Below are 21,728 nucleotides of genomic sequence, written 5' to 3' on the forward strand. Positions count from 1 at the left end.
TCTGACTGACTCCTGCCTCTTACAGGAATAGGGATCAATCACCCTTCTGCCAGTTAACCCACATCTTTTAGCTAAACTAGTCAAATTATTCCTCTCTTAGGACTAGTCTAATTTTATAGCTATGTTAAAATGCTACTGGTATTTGTTCATTACAAACCCAAGAAATCTCTGCTCTGTTTTTGAATCTCCATGAAATGCAGACTCTTGAAAGCCCTCTGTGTAATTACACACTAATGCTGCTTTACTTCTTCCAGCCTAACTTCTTTGCCAACATATCTTAAAGGAACATGTTCCTCCTATACATTATTTATCATCCTGTTTTCTTGATCTTTCCTGTACTGAAGAAAAACAGGGCCCCTGTGCTAATGCATTTGATCACACAGAGGGAATGTGCAGAGCATCCCACTTAATACTTTCTGGGATCTTAAAGGGAGTCTGTGTGTGGGTTTTCTAGGGGTCTTTGTTTAGTTGGTGGTTGTTGTTTTGTTTTTGCTGTCTGTTCCAGGTTGGACAGAGCCTTGGGCAACATGGTTTAGTGGGAGGTGTCCCTGGCCAAGTCAGGGGGGTTGGAACTTGATGATCTTAAGGCCCTTTCCAACCCTAACTATTCTATGATTCTATGAAAAAGCAGCAAAAAGAATTCTTGACCAAGAGACTTTCTACCAGTAATTTTTTGCTTTGCTTCTGGGCTAACCCTTTGCCTGAAGCTTTCTCTTCCAGCCTGCAGGTAGATGCAATACTCTGTTTAAGCCTCTTTGGAAAGCTCAGAAGTATTAATCAGTGATGGCTTACCTCAGGCAGGAAACTCTTCTTCCCATCACTTTCATAGCTTGTTTGATAAACCAAACACAAGTGGATGGAAGACACAGGAAAAGGCTGTCCTTCGCCTCTCAAAACACTTCTTGTCTTCTTTGATTTCTGATGAAATGTCTCCCTGACCACCTGCCAGCTGGAACATGACTGGGAAACACATCTTGCTTTTAGCTTGCAGATGCAGCACTACCTCTACTCGGCTCTGCAAACTGATGTCTGAGATTCCCTTTTCGTGTAAAGGATGTTTCTGCTGGCTCAAAGTTCCCCTGCCTAGATCTTGTGTGACAGTTTGATAATGCTTATCTGAGAAGGTGTCTGTGATGGATGTATCTGTGGGGGCTGGGGGTCAGATAATGCTTTTAGATCTGTTGTGAGCCTCAAAATACCAGCTCTGCACTGTGTAGAGCCTTGTTCTACACAAAGAAACAATTGCTTTGTTCACAGTAACAGGACTGCTAGTGCTATAGAGTTTGATCCTTGGATAGGAAGATGTTATCATGGTGAGAAGTATCAACTTCTAGCAATGAAAGTACCTCATTTTCTTTTGCTGCCTGGATTGGCTGGAACAATTTATTCAGTTCATTCCTTAGGGACAAATATGATACTGCCTTCTTGGCTTTCTGTGGCAATAGCAGTGACACAGGCTTTGGTAGCAGGAAAACTTTTGGCTTGTTCAGTCCTGTACTGCTATAGAACATCACCTAAATAAATCTGTAGGTTGAACAATATCGTCCTCTTTAAAATAGTCTCAGTACCCTTGGGGGTGGACGGAATGCAGGGGGGAAGGGCCAGGAATGGGACAGATGGGATGCCCATGAGAATTAAGCCATTCACTGGAGACAGCCTTAATTGGCAACTGGAAATAAGCTGAATTATCTGCTTGGAAAGAGGAGAGATTCTTAGAGCTACCTTAGAGCCATCAATTTGTTTTTCATCTCAGTGTATATAGGCTTTATCATTGTCATCATCTTGCTGTCATCTGCTCTGCATCTTTCCCCTTTTCACTGTAACTTGTTCTATCTTGTTTGTAAGGTTAGGGTAAGCTTTTCAAGACAGAATTGACGTTGTACTGCATGTACTTTACAACATCTAGCATTGTAGAATGTTGTCTCCTTGCTTTGCACAATTGTAGTATAAACAGCAGAAACAGTAGTGAGAAGGTCCCTAGGGCTTTGTCAGGTTGTGCCAGATTTCCCTTCTGAGAGATGGAGCCATTCATTAGCATTTCTCAGTCAAACTGTCTGTGGCGGGAGCGTTGGTTATTGGGGTTTTTAATCTTTGGTCTGCATGTTTTGAGCAAATCCATGTTGTTACCTCCCAGAGGCTACTTTTGGGTTCTTACATAAATTGATGGTATTCTCTCAGATATGAGCAATTGCAAAAGCAATATTTCATGTGTTCCTCAAATACTCTTAGGAATCCTACATGTCTTCTGCTCTGGAGAGGAAAAGACAAAATTATCCCACTCAATGCAAGCCTGAGCTGTGTTGTTGGTATGAAGCTGCTGCTGTCAGTGACCTAGCTGTGAACAGCCCTTTGGGCTGAAAATCTCAGCTGGGATAATGTGCTTGATGATTCCTGACAGGCTTTTGCTTGGGATTCCTTGATCCCTAGGGCACTGCATAAGAGTGCTGTCAGCCTCTCATTGCTCTTCACTTCTCAGAGGAGAGAAAATGAATATATGCACTCAGGCACAGCACCCGTGCCAGAAGCTCTGAGGAGCAGATTTTGCAGCTAATGTGAATAAGTTGCTATAAGAAAGGCATTTTCAAAGTCTCTCTCCACAGAGTACGTGGATTTGCAGGACTGAATTTGTTGATAAACTTTTCTGGAAACCTGTGATCATTGTGTATTTCTCCACTTAGTTGCTAATGGACACAAAACCTTTCTTAAAGTCCATTTATTGCCTTCCAGTCTTACTTCTACAGAGAAGAGTTGTAAGAATGGCAAAGTCTTTTCCTGTAATCTAAATTTCTCCAGCCCATATTACAAATGTGATTTCAATAACCCCTGTCTACTGTGCATGGGGTAGACATTTTGTATGAGAGCTATAGAAGATTTGGGGGTTGTGGATTACTCAGTTTATTTGTGATTCAGATGATGTGAATTTTGTCCAGAACTTATAGATCTGCCACCTGAAGTGTGATGTTTTTATCACAGAACTGCTTGACAGCAGAAACAGCGTTGGTATCTTCATCTGACAGCCAGGATCTATGAATTCCTGATTTTCCCAGAGTTGTTTCTTTGCAACAAACATTGCAACAAGTCCAAGCCTGACAAATATGCTGATTGGGATGACTGCTGTTGAGTAAACAGCTGGGAAAAATGCGTATGTTAATAGGAATAACACACTGATTCCCACTGTAGCTTGTACATGTTGCCAATATATTGGAAAATGCAGTGTTTTCTTCCCACATACTTGAGAATCTTACAGGTGAGCTGATACTTGGATGACTCCAAACTCTCACAAGGAAATATAGGGAGGAGAAAAAGATTGAGAAGCTTTTTGGGTAAGCAGAACAATCTTGCAAGGCTTGCAGCTGAAGGAGTAACATAGAATTGAATATGAATATTGATGCTGCATGTGATAATATGCTCCACTCAGGAAACTTGTAATACTGTTTTGGTGTCAGAAACATCAAGAGAACTTGCCATAACATATGGCTGTTAGCACTTGATCTCAGCATCTTGTCAGCACAGGGTAGTAATCTGTAGATAACCCTTCACTTACTCATACACTGAGTTGGGCTGGAGTATGCAGCTTGATATATGAAGAAAAACAGTCACAACTTTTATATGCAGTGTGGTCAGATTATGATGCTTCTAGTATGTATTCATTGGTGTAGTGGTGCAGTCTTTGCCCACTTCTTTCCTACACCTTTACATCATGGAAATTCCATATTTGTTGGTGGTCTGTCAGAATAGTTGCATCAGAAATGGACTGACTACCTTGTGGAGACCTTATATAGCTGAGTACATTTGTATTCGTTTTTACAGCCTTGAATGTTGAAATACTACACATTTGCTATGAAGTTGAGTGGCCTTAAAAGATGTTTAAAGCCAATTGCATGTTGGCAGTGTTGATAGCTAATAAAACTGAAGAACAGATGTTTGAAGTTTTCCCAAAGCCAAAGTCCAAAAACCTGGCAAATGGTATGAGCTTTAGGATTATATATAACTGAGATAACTGTGTTTGTGCTTTTACTCTGGGCTAAAGTTGAATGTACAATCTTCTGCCTAGTTTTAGATCATAACTTTAGCATAAATCTGTTTCCAGTATTTTTATTGCTTTTCATCATAGTTGATAATATTACTAGTACAGATTTGGAGATGTAGACATGGGCCCACCTGGGAGTTAAAATCAGTCTTTTGTGACACTTTGAATGTTCAAATTTATTCTTGAAACAATTTAGTGAGAGTGGGAAAAGGACAAAATCTGAGGAATTGCTGAAAATCGATATCTCTGATCTCAGAAGGTAACAGAGAAGTAATTTTTCTTGGTTATGGACATTTGTGATACAGTTTCCCTACTCCCCAGTCCATCCCACTGTCTGCATTTGGCACTACAACAAAACAGATGCGCAAGTCATTGCTATTCTTGAGAAGATCTTTAAGGAGCCTCCTGCGTATGTGCTCTCCGTGGTTATTTTGCCATAACTCATTTCATCAGTTGGGTATTTCACAGTGCTTATCGTATCCTTTTTGGGATGCCACAGGGTCCTTTGTTTCATTGCATTTTCTCTGTCAGTCTACTTGGTTTTAATATCTCTGGTGTTGGGTGGTTCCTGCCTTACCACTGTTCTTGCATTTCTGATCACAGATCTCTGCTCTGTTTTAGTCTGTTTTCTTGCAGAAGGGAAAGGGCTCTCAAGCCAGAGTTGGTGAACTGTGGCAATCTTCTATTGTCCATCTTCCACTGAGGAAGCACAATAGATATTCAACACTGAGATCCCTGTTTGACAAGCATCCTTCTCCATCATCCTGGAAAACAGCTCAGCTGTTCTTGCTGAGTCATTGTTGGAATATATATGAAAAATGAGAAAGATAAATCGGGACATACCCACAGCAGATGTAGTTGGGACTATTTACAGCCTTTTGCATACAATCTGCAGCGTGTATATAAAGCATAATCTCTTTACATGCTTGGTCACATGTTTTAAGGATTGGATTTCCTGCAGCTTCTGTGTAAATGTTTTGAAGAAAACAGGTTTAGTCATGTGAAATTGGCACCTGTAATTCAGTAAAAATGCACTGGAGAATAGCAGCTTTGGAAAAACATAGGAAGTTTGGCACATGCTGGTGTTTTTTTCCCTTATTAAATGGGAGGGGTTTTATTCTTAAGAATTACAAGGCTTACTTTTATCATTTTCTGTATGGATTTTTTTTTTTTAACATATTATTTCTTCCAATAAAGTTTTCAGTGTCTCAAGCTAAGAAACACTGTTGTATATATGATAGTAACAGAAAGGTGTAGTTATTGATGAAGCTAACTTGTATAGTTCTGGCTAATGAAGCATTTTAGTGAGAGTCTAAGCTGCTATATGTATGTAGGAAATAAGCTTCAGAGGCTCTTGACTTCCGTCTATCTAAACTTCTAAGACTTTGTATTCAATTGGAATAAAGCAGTGTAGGTTTGAGGAACACCGGGCTTTCCCCAGAGAGACCTTTAAGAAGATAGATTGGAATGGAAATTGGGGCTTTTTTTGGTTTTGTGGTGTTGGAAGGACTTGTGTATTCATTCTTCATCTGTAAAATGTTGTGGTGTCCCACCAAATCTTGAGAAGTGTTTCTGATTGCCTTGCTAAGAATATATGTGCTCCAGTGTGGACAAGGCCAATGAATACACAATTTCTCCTAAATTAGATGTGCCAAGCTGTAAAAATCAGCAAATGCCTGTGGCAATGGGATGTGATAAGATCCCGTAATAGGATTCCTTATCCTTTATAGGAGAAAATCCCTTCACCGTGAACAGCAAACTGCTGAAGGTCTTGTATCTTGCCTTAAAAATGAATTTTTTTTAAACTGGGTTGATTTTCCTTTTCTTAAAAAAGAAAAGAAGTCATGTTCCCAGAAATCTGGATGTCTTTGGAGAACCTGAGACTTTGTACGCTGTATAGAGTTGCAACCATACAAATTCCCAACTAGATTAGCCTTGGAGACTTGCAGTAACCTCATGTCGTGCGAAATTAATCCTATTGCCTATCTTCAAATTCATTAGACAAACTGTAGCTGGTCAACAGGGTAGCCAAGCAGTTGTAGTGAGCACAGGGTGGTTTAGCTACGCAACCTCTAAATACAGAGTTAGCATTAATGTCGAAGTTTGAAGCTTCATCCATACAAAGGAATCTCAGCAAGGTTAATTTGTTGTGATGATGGAAATATTGGAAGCTGCTCAGCCTTTATGCTTTAATCTTGCCAAAGCAACTGAATAGATGAGAGTATTAGTTGTAAGTATTGCTTTCTTCTTCTGAAATCCTTCAGTTTAACCAAGACTGACAAGAGCAAATATGGGAGCTCCATTCATGGCACCAGTATTGAATCCATTAGGAGCAGTCAGTAAGTTATCTTTCAGTAGTTCTTGGATCATCACAGTCATAAGGTGATTGTGCTGCTTCCTTCTGAAATAATTAAAACTCTAACTCATAAAATATAGGACTGTCTTAGAATAAGAAATACAGGAGGCTACATGCAGCGGAGTGAGCAGGCTTTGAATCATCTGGTTTGCCTTCATTGGCATTATGCTTTGATCTCAGCAGCACAAGATAGGTGGAGTTATTCAATAACTTTCAAATTCATACTCCTTCAGTAGACGTTGACATTTTGGTATCAAAACCAGTGTCCAGCCCATGTCAACTCCATAGCTACTTCCAGAGTTGTTGTTACTAGAGGAAATCCAAACCCTGCCTTGCATTGCTTGTGCTTTTAATATTGTTGCTCTTTGTGCTGCCTTCTCACACTAGCCACAGGCTCACTGCATGCTTTCTGCAGCATCTTGCAGCTAGTGAATGAATTCCACAGTGTGACAGGGAGGGTAAAAATACATCTGTAGGTTAATAAAGGAAGCCAAAGACTGGAGATCATGGCTCTATGATAATAAAGCCTATTGAGGACTTGAATCTCCCATACCCTCAGCATATAGAAGGTTATACAGCAATTCCGTAGGGATTTTTCTTCTTGCCCCAAAATGTCGAGTTGGGCCAGTCTGAACAAATGCTAAATATATTAGCTGGAGAGTTTGCATCTTTTTGGGGGTAGATATAATTCTAGATTGTTTTATTTATTTTAGGTTTGGGGGGGAAAGGGCAAGGGCTTTTTGTGGGAACCTGGGTAGCAACTTGCAATGATCTTCATAAAACCAGTTATAATGGTACTCATGTAGCTGTCTCTGTGGTGCACAACTCCCTGTGTTTTCTACTATAAAAAATAAATCTCTGTTTATACCAGCAAGACCTTTCCAACCTCATTGAAACCCCATGTGGTCTGAAATACCACCTGAGCAGCCTGAAAGAGCTAGTCCTGGGTGATTGATGCTTATCTCTGAAGGCTTCTTTACTTTTCCTTTAAGCACCTTGAAGGGCTTCTGCAGGGCTATTTACCATCTTCCATTGTATGCCCTTTCCCATCTTCCTGAATGCTAGGTTTCCCAGCTCATAACTCTAAGAAGCAGCTTTATTTCAGAGTAGAAAGGGGCCCCAATATGTGGTCTATTATATCCATATCAGCTTGCTTACCCTTTTCAAACAGCTATTGTGTTTTAATAGGGCCCTGCCTGGCAGGGGGAGTCCTTAATTCCTACTATATAAGAATGGCCAGCTTGAGTTACAGCAAACTGCAGGATGCTGCTCTGATCAAAAGGCCTCTGTTTTTAGAGATCCCCCCCGCCCCCATTTGCCTTTTTTGTTTTTAATCCTGGGCTAATAATTCAATGCAGTAAAGTCATTTTAGCTTTTGATTTGAAAGCTTCAAGGTGTTAAATTACTGACCTAGCATAGGAAAAATGAGGGGGGGGGGGGGGGGAGGACGATACACTCTAAAAAAGATAAAGGGATTCTGGGTAATAAACAGCAAGCGCAGCAACTCCTTTAATCCTTTCCTTCTCCACACTGTAGACTGGTCCCAGAGGGTTTGATTTGCTACAAAGCAACATAAGAAAGCTTGTTCCCTGCCTACCCTGAGCTGTGTCACAGGTGCTGTGGTTCATTTCCTTTCAAACAGCACTTGGGATAATCTCTGTACCACCTGTATTAACTCTGTCATGAATACAGAGATTGCTGAACCCATACTAAGAAGCCTGAAAACAAATCATTAAAATCTGTGTCACTCCTTTCCCTCTTTCCACACCCTTCAGCTGAAATAAACTTGAGTGGGTGAGACAGAAAGGATCTCAGAAAATCCAGTCTGTTTGTGGTGTTACATCACCCAGTCTTGCCAAAATGTTGAGTGTTAATGATTTCCTATCTGCCTAGTTGTTAAAAAAGGATTTTTCCTTAAAGCCAGTCATCAGGAATAACTTTCAGCATCTGTTTCATCTTAACACTACTAATGCATTTCAGAGGAAGTGCCTAAAAAGCACAGCTAATTTCATTAGAGGAAGATGGTGATTTCCTTGAGGCTGACTTCATTGTCCCAAATTTTAATATCTGTAGAATTTGTCAAAGCACTTGATAAAACAGCTTTGAATTGAGGAATGCTGATGCTTCTCTGCTACTTTCAAAGAGGGAAACAGTCCCGTGATTGGTGTGAATATTGCAAGTAGTGTAGTACACTTAAACCAGGAGGTGAAGAATAAAATTAAACTGCACTCCTGCAGCAGTAATTTATTCATCCCAGCAGTGAAACTGGGATTTGTTTTTCCTGATGGTGTATGTACAGTTATAAGTGTTCCCTCTTGGGCCTCATTCCAGGCAAGGTAAACCTCACTTTGCTGTTTCAGATCATAGCCTTGCGGTAAGTGGGATTGGTCACTTGGGGATGCTTTGTGTGTGGATGAGTTATTTAACAACAGAAACTGCCTGGGTTTTAAAGCCTTTTGAATGTCAGTATTTTCCATTGCTAGAGCTAATTCTTTGTTACCTATTGTACCACAGTCTCTAATCCTAATACTTCTGATTATCCCTACTTACTGTGCTTTGGTTCACACCATGAAGTAGTCTTGGAGCTTGTGACCCGAGTTCCTTTCAGATGGAACTGAACTGGAAGATGTGTTCCAACTGCAAATGAGCATTCAGCCCATGGGACCAGCCTAGAGTTGATCCAGAGTGTATTTCAAGAGGAAATGAGCCCTGAGATATCCATAATGTTGACATCTGGTCCTCTGTGCTGTTTCTCTCTACAGATGTTTCAGTCAGTTTAGATGTAGTGTCCAATAGCAACTTTGCATTTGAGACTACCATAAGACACTTGATTCTCTTTTAATGACTTAGACACTTGTGTAACTGAGAAGAAAAGTTGTGTGTGTGGAGGGGATGTTGTTCACACTGGAAAAGCAGGATAAGCTTTCAAAGTGATTTGCTTCCTTCATCATGCTTTTGATGGAAAACGCAAGCAGTAATGCTGGAAGTTAAGGAATAACAGTTCCCGCTCCTTGTTTTCTATTTAGTAGAGATGGGGTCCTGTGAACTCATTCAGCTCTTTGCATGGTAACCAAAGGTGGCACCTGCTAGAGCGACAGCAGCGTCTTGGCAGGCTCTTCTGTCCTTCTTGAGGACTCGGGGCTCTCTCTGCATTGTGCACGTTTGGCTTTGCCTGAGTTCAGCAAGCAGAGGCTAACAACTGTAGTGGGTTTCAATTGGGATGTTACCATAGCATCCTGGGACTTGTACAGTCTATTTAGAAGTCCAAAGGTTTGAAAAGAGTCCTTGAAAGTTTCTGAACTCTGGCAAGCTGCCGAAATGTAATTACACAAAAGACAAAGCCTTACTGAAAGCAGCTCTGTTTGGGGAAGCAGCACCTGAGTGCTGGAGTTCCCAGCACAGCCGTTTCTGAGAGCTGGGGCTGTTCTAGCACAGTCTCCTCCCAAGCCTTTTTTAGTTCCTCTCACGTGCACGTGCCATCCCACAAGCATGGACTGGGTGTGCTGCAAGAGGCAGCTTTCTCAGCAGTGGCATTGAAAGAGTTCTATGCTTTGGCTGCTCTGGGGCATGGAAAGGAAAGGAGTGAAAAAGTAAGCATCTTGAAGTCCTTACTGCAAAAGCTGCTTTGGATCTTCCCAGCGAGTGAGAACCTTGGTTTACTTTGCTTATCTTTTTCCAGAATATTCTCATGAGTGAAAGGGAGAAGTTCTTTTGTTAGCGGAATATCCAGTTGCATAACAGTCCTTGTGTGAAATAACTAATGAACATTCAGTTCAGTTTCTAGTCTCAGTTTCAGCAAGACAAATAAAATCATGTCCTTAGTAACTTTTGTTAATGCTCTAATTTGCCTGCTCTATTCACTGGTAACGTAGAGGGCCAGGGCAATGCAATAGGAGGTTTGGAGGCTTACAGAGCTGTTGAAAGCTTTCTTGAAGGAATCTCTTGCAGATGGCTGCTCAAAATGCCAAAAAAGGGGGAAAGGAGAAGTTAACCAGAGAAGTGAAAGCTTATTTTCCCTTCTTCTGGGTTCACAACCCCCTTTTTAAATGACTGAGGACAAGCTGATACCTTGTTGGGATACCCTGGTTCATTCAGAAGTGCTGATAAGCTCTGGCCACCAGTGAGAGGGGGGCAGACAGAAGGAAGACTGAGAAATCCTAAGGGGAGAATCTCAGCAGCTGTTGAACTTGCTGGGAATGTTGAGCGCTGAGTGTGTTGCTTTGCTGTTGATATCTTGTTTACTTTAGCCATTCCTCTGAGTCTGCAGCCTGTTTCCTTTTTGTGTTCAAGGGAAACTGGAAAAGACATCTGTTGGCACATATCTAAAAATCATACATAAAATGTTGGTCATAATCCTTACATGCTGTTGGAATACCTGCAACAGCTTTGGGTTGTCACTGCTTCTGTAACTTCCAGAAGGGTTTACCTGCGATCCGTTACCACTGGCCACATTAATGGTAGCTTTACCTCCAGAAAGTTGTTAAGGAAAATGTGGCCAAGTTATTTTTGTGCCATTATCATCTACCCATGATAAAAGGAATTTCAAAATGCACAGTTTGTTCAAAATGTATACTGTTCCTATCTCTTGCAGCAATCTTGACTCTGCCTGGAAATAGACCTGTTGATTTGTCCTTGGTCCGCTTGCTGGATAGCTCCAACAAAGGCTGGCTCCTTTAAGCTGAACTTTTCCAGCTTATAAGAAGACATTTGTAAAGTAGGGTCTCTGAAATGCAGCATCGCAACTGGGATAAAATTCTGCCTCCCCTGCTTGCAGACTTGAGCTTTTGGGAGAAAAAATCCTTCCATTGTATAGTTAAACAAGATCTTATTGCGAGAAATGAGGAATGAAAGCAATATAGTACCTCTTTTACTCAACTAGCTGGCGGCACTTGGCTGTCAACACATCCAGGTGTGCTGATGTTCCAACGTATCCACCCACTCTTTTGACTGAGTAAGCAACAACAAATGATATCATACCCTTCTGCCTGCTAGCTTTAGAGCCATCCCATGCAGAAAATGCAAGTGACTGGAGTTTTCACTTATTAGAACTAAGGAGTAATATAGTAGAGCTGTCTGCTGTGAATTAATAGTATGTTAGCTCCATGTCTGGACCTTTCCATTACAGTTGTGCCAGGATCTGCTTCCAGAAGCTGCATGTGCTGAAGTTCTGAGCAACATAATTTGGTGCATTTAATTGTATGATTGTGCCTTCATCTCCTTTCTCTTTCTGAACATCTCCCTTACGTATCTCATCTTTCTAAAAGCTGCCTTCTCCTATTACAGCACGTTTCTTTTTTTTTATACATATCCCTCTTTTCTCCATCAGCCTGTCAAATCATCAGCCAAACAATGCAAATTGGAAATGAAAAGTCTTACAGGCTGTTTGGTTGGGATGAGAAGATATGAAATCCCATTTCCAGCTTTGTCACAGGCATCTTGTGGGACTTCATTCAAGTTACTTTCCCTTATTCTGAATGCAGTCACTCTAAGGCAGCGAGCTACAGCACATTGTAATGAATGCTCTTTACTTACACGATAGTCAAGGGAGCCCTTTCCTGTAATCCTGGCATATTTTGATCAGGCATATGATTTATTTATTTAGTCTCTTGAGACAACGGTTGAGTTTTCCTCTGGTTTATGCAGAACTGGTGCCCGAATAAGGTTTCATAAATACAAAATAATATATTTGACCATGATATGTACAGAAAGAGTATTTCTAATTCCAGAATTCACAAGTCATGAGTATTTCTTAATCATGAGGTGATTTTACTTATTTGAGTTGCATTTCCTCCTGGGTAGGAGGGCTAAAAGCAGTGTTCTGCACCTCACGTGACAAAAAAACTCTGTTTACTCTTACGTCTTTGAGAACCAGGACACTAAAACCCAGGAATTGTGATTCTTTTCACTGAAATTGAATTGGCTTCTCTCCACAGCCCCCTCCCAGTTCTTACAGGACTTTTTCATTTCACTCAACTCTCTCTGGTATAATTCTTTTTCCCATGTAAGACCCTCTCCTATACGATGAAGGATCAAGTGATTTATGCTATTTATATTTAAAGAGATGATTTAAAATTGCAGACTGAGAGGGTTCACAGTGACCACTGGATTTTGTCTGTTGTGGAGATGCTGCCTATGGAGAGGTTCTGCTGTGATGAAAGTGAACTTCCATCTTTTCATTAATTCTCTCCTGTGCGGGGGAGTTAAGCTGCTGTCCCAAGTGAATGTTTTTAATGATCTCTCTGGAGTGTTTGAAGGCTTAGTCCCACTTGCATGGTGCAGAGTGAAATGCACAAAATCTATCTTTGAGGCAGCCCTGTCATTATACCTTTTGGTAGATAATGTTTGTATTTGCATTCCTATTGTTCTTGCATGTTGAGCTTTACCGTGCCCAAAGGAGAGCTGCTCACACTTCAGAGAAACCTTGGAAAAGGTTGTTTTCTATATGCTTGCTATATAAAGTTACCATAAAGTGCTTACAACTCAAATAGGAGAGATTTGTACTAGAATGCAAGAATGTGAATATCAAATTGACAATCCATCATAATGACCAACTACTCTCTTCAAAATACACAAGTGCAAGGTGTTGTTTAGTGCAGTGTCCATCTGCTCTTCGTGGCAGCCGCAGCAGATTTTAACGACGCATGTACATGCAATACGTACAAGTTTCAGTGACCTCGAAATTAAATCTTAAGGCTTGTAAAGAGGATTTTTTAAATTTATTTCTTTCTTTATTTTCAGTGGCTTCACAGAAAACTGTGGTGAGAATAGCAGCAAAGTACCAATGGTATTAAAAGAAAGGGCATCTTCTGGTCAGATAAACAAAAGTTACTCTTGGCCAGCTGTTTTCCAATGGATTGGTTTCAAATCAGTGGCTCTTGGACACCCCTTGCTGGGATTCTTTAGAATGAATTTTACTTTCACAAGCCTCTAATTCCTATAATTAAATTTCAGTGTGTGGTTTTTGCAGATGGTTTTCTCTCTAGAGAACAGATGGGTTTAAGCTTTGGAGATTGGGTTTCACAAAATGTAACTGCCAGTGGTTTTGTTGCCACTGCTCTAGCTGGCCCCAGAACATTGACATTGGTTCAGCTTTCTAACGTTCTTTTGTTTTGACTTTATCTCCACAGCTTTAACAGCGTGCGTCAAGGAACACACATCTTGTTCCGTGAGTTCAGCTTTGTTCAAGCTACTCCTCATAACAGGGCATCTTTCCTTCGGACCTTCTGGAGATGTTTCCGAACAGTGGGGAAGAATGGAGGCAAGTATGCTAGCATCTGCTCATCTGCTGCTGTCCTGTTCCCTTGACAATAAAATCATCAGTGAGGCTATTGATGCAGTACAAATACTGACACTTCACAATGTGTTCTAATGTTGTTAATAGGGAGACACCAGCACAGTTGCCTGTGGAATAGTTAATAAATGCTCACATTACGTGAAGTGTAGAAGCACCTTGCTGCCAGTGCTGCTTCCATTACAGAACTGCAACACTCTGTCAGAGGGAGGATGTTGTGGGCCTGTGTGTGAGGATGTATAGACAAAAATAAAGTGCTGGAGGTTGGTGGATGGGAGCAGGGCAGCAGACCCAGAGGTGGTCAGACTACAGGGTATGGCACATGAGGGCAGTAGGTGCTGAGATTATTGGGCAGTTGGGGTACCAAGAGCTTTGACTGAGAGCCCTGCAGGAGGTAGGGTCATGTCGGGCTCTAGGGTGGTGAATTGCTGCTCAGTAGTGCTTACCTTGATCAAGGACTTTTCAGTCTCTCATGCTCTTGTGCATCACTTGTGTTTCTTGGGTTTTATTCCTCTGTTTCTTCCCACCTACCCCCACCCCCTTATTACTATATTTTACTGTATTTCAATTATTAAACTGTTCTTATCTCATCCCATGGGTTTTACCTTTTTCTGATTCTCCTTCTTATCCCACCAGGGATGAGTAAAGGGGGAGTGAATGAGTGTTTTCTGCTGGGGTTAAACCACAACACCTACCCACAAGGAAAAAGTTCCAATGCCAAAATAGCTATTCAGCACTGTGCTGTCTTGTCTAACTATTCTTATACTGCACTTGGTATATTAGGTATTACAGAACTGGCCAGAGTTCAAAATAAACTCATGTAACTACATGCAACTAAAATTACGGGGTTTTAAGTTTTTAATTTAGTATTTTAAGCAAATATACTGAATGTTGCTGTACAAATGTGAATTTTGGTGGATTGTTTTTCTATAAGCCTTACTTGTTTCAGGCTATTCAGCCTCACTTCTTGTTTTAGGGAGGACTAGGACCATTTCTTAAGTGTAGATAAAACCTCGTCTCCTGGTTCAGCTTTCCAGCACTGCTCATGACGAACAGAGTTTGCAAGACTCTGAATAGCTATTGACTTTTTGACATATGCCATTAGACCCTTGGAAAGAAGACAATTGTAGTTGAACATGACAAAATCTGTAGTTAGCTACTGAAGTGACTGACTATGCTTCTGTATAGTACTAAGCTGACCAGTATGTAGTGAGGACACACCTGAAGTGAGGTCAGGTCATGGTCAGGAAAGATAAATTGTAGACTCCTAGAACATTCCTGTAGGAGAATGAGATGATAATAAAGAAGTCATCCACCAGAACTGCAGGTGTCAGTGGTAAATCTTGTTGACAAATTGAGAAGAAGCTGTCTGATGGAAAGTACCCACTGCTGTACTTTCAATGCAGGTTTTCATCAGGCTTCATCCATCTGGCATCTGATCTTAGCCAAATGGTGGGCACCTGGATTTGTTGGAAAGAACTGAAAAGTTTTAGCTACACAGTATCTCACTCTCTTTTAGCAGTTTTATGTGAATATGGAAGAGGTTGTGCAAGAAAATGTAAACAGCAAAGTACTTTGAAGGGGAAGAGAGAGCACAGGAGTAAAAGCTCAGGTGGATGTTACTATGCTGTGGTTGTGGCCTTACAAGAGTTCAACATGTATTTTTCTGACTTTAAAGTCCAGTGGCTGTGCTTTTTAGTTTGAGCAAATATGGCATGTTTACCTGTATATTTATACATTTATATACGTTTTCTGTTTACATTAACTAGAGACAGAAATGCATCACTTCAGAGAACTTCCCATCTTTATTTTCATCTGCTCAGTCCAATTTCTCTGATACTCTAGCAGTAGAGACTAGAACCTTCATTTTATTCATTTTGGGTTTATTTGCTGTGGGATTTTTTTCTGCTATGCTCATGTGTAGGGGAACTCAGAACGCTCATGGTCTGCTAAGAACTGAACTCATTTACTAAGAAACTGAACCTGTGCAACGTGGTGGGTGAATTATGGTTATTACCGCACTCAGGCATAGACTAGACATGGATTTCTTTCCTTGAAATACATTGCTTTAGAATGAATGTGGGAGGAATCATGTTATACAGCAAATAGCAGCATCCAGAAGTGAAATCATTGATGATCTGAACTATAGACTGAATTTCTTAACAACAGGAAAAAGTCAGACTAAGTGGTGCCCAAAGTAAGTAAAGACTTTCACTGTGGAGCTTTCTTTAGAAGCGTGGCTGGTGGTACATATTCCTGCTGGATTATTCTAGAAGTTAGTTTTAAGTTGTTTCTTTGGAACACAAGACCATACATACGTATCAAATCAAAAACTGTTATACAAGCTTGCATGGAGCCATGAGTCTATAGGTAGTTTGTTGCTACAGTGTCTCATTTTATGATGACACAATTTTGACAATCTATACATTGTATAATGTGCCGGAGTGTATTGGGTTTGTGTGGCAAGGTTTTGGTAATGAGGGAGTTATGGGGTGGCTTGTGTGAGAAGCTGCTATAAGCTTCCTCCGTGTCTGATAGAGCCAGTGACAGGCAGCTCCAAGGCAGTCCTGCTTCTGGCAATGGAGCAGAGATACCTCTGCAGCCTGAGGTGCAGCCCATGGTGAGGCAGGCTGTGCTTTGCAGCCCATGGAGGTCCATGGTGAGCAGATATCCACCCACAGAGGACCCCACACCAGAGCAGCGGGATGCGTGAAGGAGGCTGTGACCCCCTGGGCAGCCCACACTGGAGCAGGCTCCTGGGAGGACCTGTGGCCCCGTGGAGAAAGGAGCCTGCACTGGAGCAGGTTTGCTGCAGGACTTGTGACCCCCGTGGGGGACCCACGCTGGAGCCGTTCATGAAGAACTGCAGCCCATGGGAAGGACTCATGTTGAACAAGTTCATGGAGGATTGTCTCCTCCGTGAGCAGGGTTATGCTGGAGCAGGGGAAGAGTGTGAGGAGTCCTCCATGTGAGGTAGAAGAAGCAGCAGAGCCAGCATGTAATGAACTGACCACAACCCCAATTGCCCATGACAGTAATTGCTGAGTGATCTTTCCCTGTTCTCAAATCAAACCACAAGCCTTCCATTGTATTTTCTCTTTCCTGTCCAGCTGAGGAGGGAAGTGGTAGGTAGAGCAGCTTTGGTGGGTACCTGGCATCCAGCCAGGGCCAGCCCACTACAAGGAGGTAAGTGAGTTATGGAGTTCTGGTAAGAAGTTCTGTTTATGTTTATCTTCTACTATGCAACAGAGCATGGGACAAACAACCTGCTGGTTCTGAAATTAGCAGTATAGTTTGGATTACCATTGGTATATGGCTTTTGAGACCTAAACTAGGATCTTTCTGTACTTGGTGCCTTGTGTCAGGTGTATGGAGAGTTATTCATTGAATGTCCATTTTATTTCAATGCAATTTCTATGTGCAGAATGAAAATACGCTCTTTGCCCTCTTTAGCAAGATTCTGCTCCTTCCCAGTTTTCCCTCCTGTTTCTGGGCAGGGATTCCTCTGTGCTTCAGTATTCTCATGGATTTATGTCTGTGAAGAACTGTGAAGGCATATTTGTCTTCCCTCGTCTAAAGCATTACATTCACTAACTTCCATGTTTCTCAGAATGTTCTTGTTTTTATTTATTCCTTTGCCAGCAAAATGCTTACTGCCATTTTCCCCTCTCATTTACTTATGTTTCATTCCAGATTTGAACCTCAGTTTTAGGAGTGAGTGGTGGGTTTTTTCCTATCTGTGGAGGATGTGTTCCTGATAAACTGCATAAATGGCGGCTCTGTGCAGATATAGGTCAGCATAATAAATGAGATCTTGCATCAAAGCTTGCACTCTGGCTGAAGGGAAGCAAGGGAGAATAAAATTAGAGATGTAAGACGATGCAATATCCAAGCTTACACAAACTCATAGCCCCCCTGACAAACCAAACCCCCAATTTCCACTTCTGAGTGTTTCATTGGAGTCTTAGAAGAGTAGATGATGTCTCACCAGTGAGTGAACTTATGGCTTTATTTGGCTGCTAGTTATTCCTCCTTGATGCAGGGAAATTCGCTGCTTTGTCTGTCAGTGCTGGAGTAACCATGCCTTGACTTGGAATATACACCTTGATCACCCAAGCAGAGGCATCAAGCCAGGAGTTCTCAAAGAGCCAATAAGAGATAAATCTATTTGAACAGAAGCAATACTTAGATGTGGCAATCCTTGTATGTGCAGAGCCATGCTCTAGCATTACTGTTTCTCCTGGGAAACTACTGTAGATGCTACTTTTCTTCTTAATTCCTTATTCTTTTGAATTACTGGGAAGTAGTTCTCCACAGAGAGTTCTTCACAGCTTTTATGTTCAATTTTCCTGTGTTAGCCTGATACTTAATGGGTTCTAGTCACAGTGTCCTTTGTAACTACTTTTGTTTGGAGGCTAGATTGATTTCTCCTTTTGTCTCCAAATAGCAAGGAAAAACAAGTAGCTGCACTAAATGTGATAGTAACATAGCGCACTTCAAAAAGTAAAGAGAAAGTTTGTTGGTTTTCTCTCTTAAGAGGAGGATTTCTCTTTGGTGATGTGCTGGATGTTGTTTTTACAGGATTTTCCACTTGTTTTAGAAGATTAGCAAGATCCTTCCTTGTTTTCAAGTATGCGTAAGCATATCTGGGATTCCACGCATTGGGAGCACAATTAGGTTTATTTTAGAATGTGATTCAGTGTCTGGGGTGGACTTCACCAAATTTCTCCTCTCCTGTAAACATTTACCAATGGCACACAACACCCATAGAGGTGGTTAGAGGACAGCTTAGCTTTTCTGTTGAGAAGCACAGAGCATAATGGTCGGTTAGCAACAGATTTCTCCCAGAGGAAGGCAAAATGACCAGAAGTCTTGTTTTCCCTCTGCTTCTGCTTAAATTGACCTCTTGGAATGTAGCTGACCTGCTCTTTTGAATTGTCTGTTCCTCAGGACTCTTTAATTAAAACTGTGCTTTCTCAGTTTAAACAGCCCCTGTAGAGTTCGGCTGTGAAGCTTCATAAGGTCAACATATGCCTCTCCCAACCCCCATGGCTTTCATGTCTTGTTGCTTCTCTGTTTTTAATTAAAAAGATTTTTTCCTTAAATGCTTTCCAGCCAATTAGAGAAATTTTGCACTGAGAAACTTGTTCCAGGCCTGATGCATTGAGAAGTGAACAGAAAGCTCAGTCAGGACCATTGGCACTTTTTTCTAGAGCCCAAGCTTTCTTTAGTGCTTTTTAACAGCTTCCACCCTTTCACACACCACCCCCCCCCCCCCCCCCCATTGCTTCGAGCAAAAATAGCTGCTGTTTGATACTATTGATACAGCCCTGGAATGGTTCAACACCAGATACAGGATCTTTTGCTTCCACTCGGGGATGACTGTTACTTTATTTAGATGCACACAGCACTGAAGTGTAGAACTGCTGGAGAAAGCATGCTGGATTATATGGGCCAAGGATTCTTTTTGCAGACTCTTCCCCTGCTTCAGACAAAAAGTACTGAGCAAATACTGCTCATATTGAAATAAAATCTTCCTCATAAACATATCTTGTTTTACACATTCATCACGTGGTGTAATGGCTGCCTCTTTGCTTCTGCACACATGAATTAGGGAATTGGAAGCCTGACTACCTTTGGAGCTTGTGGAAGAGAAGCTTACCGCAACCAAGCATGCAGTCTTTTGTCACAGAAGTGGTATGTCTCTCCGAGTAGTTCTTGAGTTCACCAGGAAGGGTAGATTCCTTACAAAAAGATGAAAGAAATGTCCTGTCCACATGATTCATCTAACATGGAGATTGAGAAGAGCAAGAAGGACCACTGTTCTCCCAGCTTTTTTTTTTTTGGAAGATGCTGTTTTAATGCATGTTAAAATTACTTGAGGTTCCAACCCCCCTTCCCTCACTAGTGTAATTCTAATATTTCCACATGTAACTCTATATATTAAATACTTCACTACTTTTTTTTACTCCCTCCCTTGTAAGCTGTTACACTATCTCCATTCGTAGCTTAGGCAATCTGTTTAGTGAGATGCATAGAGCAATACAGTGATGATTGACACAAATGTCAGAATCTTCTGCTCTTTCCTTTTTGTTACTGAAACCAAATAATATTTTTATACCATATTATTGTAAGAAAGTTGTCATGAGTCAGTAAGGTCTCCTAGTATATCCTAAAGATAATTAAGCTGTGGTTTTTTTTAATACAGTGTTCTCTGGAAGCTCACTCTGCAGGGAAATAGCCTTGGCTGAAATGATTGAGCTCCACTCCTTACTCACTTCACAGTTCCTTTGCCCTAAAACTATAGCTGTTGCTATTTATGATTTATCAACATAACTCTGCCTGGAACCACTGATGACTGCAATGTCAGGACAAAGGATTTCTGAAGATGAGGAGAAATAAGTGGAGGATTTTGGAGATGGTGAGGTCTATCTGCAGGCATTGTAAGTTAAAACATCTGCGTTACATGGATCTAAAATGCATTGCAGTAACCATTTGTAGAAGTAGCAGCACATGGGGCAGTGTTCAGCTAGCCTCTCCCTAAATTCAGTCCATACTATTTTGTCAATGCAGTTTGAGAAATTAAATGCAGTACACAGGAAGTCCTCCTTATCTAACCTGGTTTTGTTTGGTCGAGTCTTCCCCCCCCCCCCCCCCCCCCCATATTACCATTCATTTTCAGTTATATTTCTGAACATGCACCAGCTCATCTTAATTTCCAAATGTTTTTTTATATTCTAGATGTGTATCTCCCTAAATGTCCTTTTTTGGAAAACCAATAAGCTTTTCTGTTTGTTTTCTAATGTTTTCTGGCTATATTGTGTGTTTTGAGAGTTCCTCACTGGTTGTGTCATTGGCAAGTTAAATTACGTGTTCTTTTTTTCTCAGTTGAATGAAACATATAAATGAGCTTATGTACAGTGATCACTATTGCATTCTGCTAAGCAATTATCCAAAATTCAACTGGTAATTATTATTACCATTTGCTTTGCAGTCTTTTGGCCAGTTTCCCATCCTTATGACAGCATTCTTATGCAAACCAACTGAAATGGATTTTTTCAATTAAAACTGGTTTAGGTTCCAGTATGGCCCTGAAGAGTTCGTATTCCAAATTGTGGGGAAGTTCCCTGGAATAAAATTAGTTCTAAGCTGTGTGATCTGGGCTGGGACTCTGAATGCTCTATGTTTCTTATATTAAATGAAGTTAGCCTATTTCTTCTTTCACTTATGGCAAGTCTTGAGAGATGGTCTGCTCACTATGTATGCATAGGTGATCATCCAGTAGAAGATCTATAAAGCATTAGCTTTATTAACTAAGTTGGTTTATGACCTTTCTGGTCTACTGTTAAGCACCAGAGATGTTGAAAGGAAGGTAGAGAAAGGAGATTAAAAATCACAAGATTAAATCTTGTTTTCTTTTGATTCCTTATACTGTGAAGCTCGCATCTGCTTTCAGACCTCTGTTGCTCTTAAACCTGCCCTGAGATGTGGAAGTGCCTGAACTGAGGAAAGAATTATCTTCGTCCCTTTTCAGTGAACCGTAAACCTTATTTCTCCTCATGCTGTTGGCTTGAAGTGTTTGTGTTGTAAAATGCAGCATTTATTTAGACAATCTAAGCTCAGTGTTGGCTTAGATTTCCACATGATACAATTCAGCACTCTCTCAAGATACTAGCTCGGGACCTGGAAGTTGCAGAGTTCTGTTTCTTTGACAGCAGCCTGAGATGAGTTGATCTATCTCAGCAGATCAGCCGACATATGGGGGGTGTTGTTACAGTGCATCCATGTAGCTCATTGCTGCAAAATAAACTCTGGCATCTCTGTGTTGAGCTACTGTGAGCAGTGTAGATGCAATCTAAGGAAGAGCACTATGAATAGATAATGTGTGTTCCAGGTCAGTGTGAATAGAAGAGTAAGGACTCTCCTTTACACACATGCAATTAACTCTTCAAAGTAACCTAGGTGATAAGTATTATCTACCTTTTAAAATGCCTATCTTTTTAAAGTGCCATTGTCCAGCTGCACAGATAAATCTCTGAACCAGTTTTCTT

The 21,728-nt window shown here is 41.0% G+C and overlaps 1 protein-coding gene across 2 annotated transcripts in view; it reads left to right on the plus strand.

Moving 5' to 3' along the window:
* CSTPP1 (centriolar satellite-associated tubulin polyglutamylase complex regulator 1) overlaps positions 1–21,728 on the plus strand; it is an 84,544-nt gene that overhangs the window by 14,385 nt on the left and 48,431 nt on the right. For both annotated transcript variants that reach the window (XM_057408855.1, XM_057408856.1), the window contains exon 3: positions 13,514–13,644. In XM_057408855.1, coding sequence (XP_057264838.1) covers positions 13,514–13,644 — 131 coding nt within the window. The remainder of the gene's footprint in view (positions 1–13,513; positions 13,645–21,728) is intronic.

Source organism: Pezoporus wallicus, unplaced genomic scaffold, assembly GCF_028554395.1.
Source record: "Pezoporus wallicus isolate ANWC-B61680 ecotype Strahan unplaced genomic scaffold, APGP_CSIRO_Pwel_v1 contig_6382, whole genome shotgun sequence".
NCBI classification, from domain to species: domain Eukaryota; kingdom Metazoa; phylum Chordata; class Aves; order Psittaciformes; family Psittacidae; genus Pezoporus; species Pezoporus wallicus.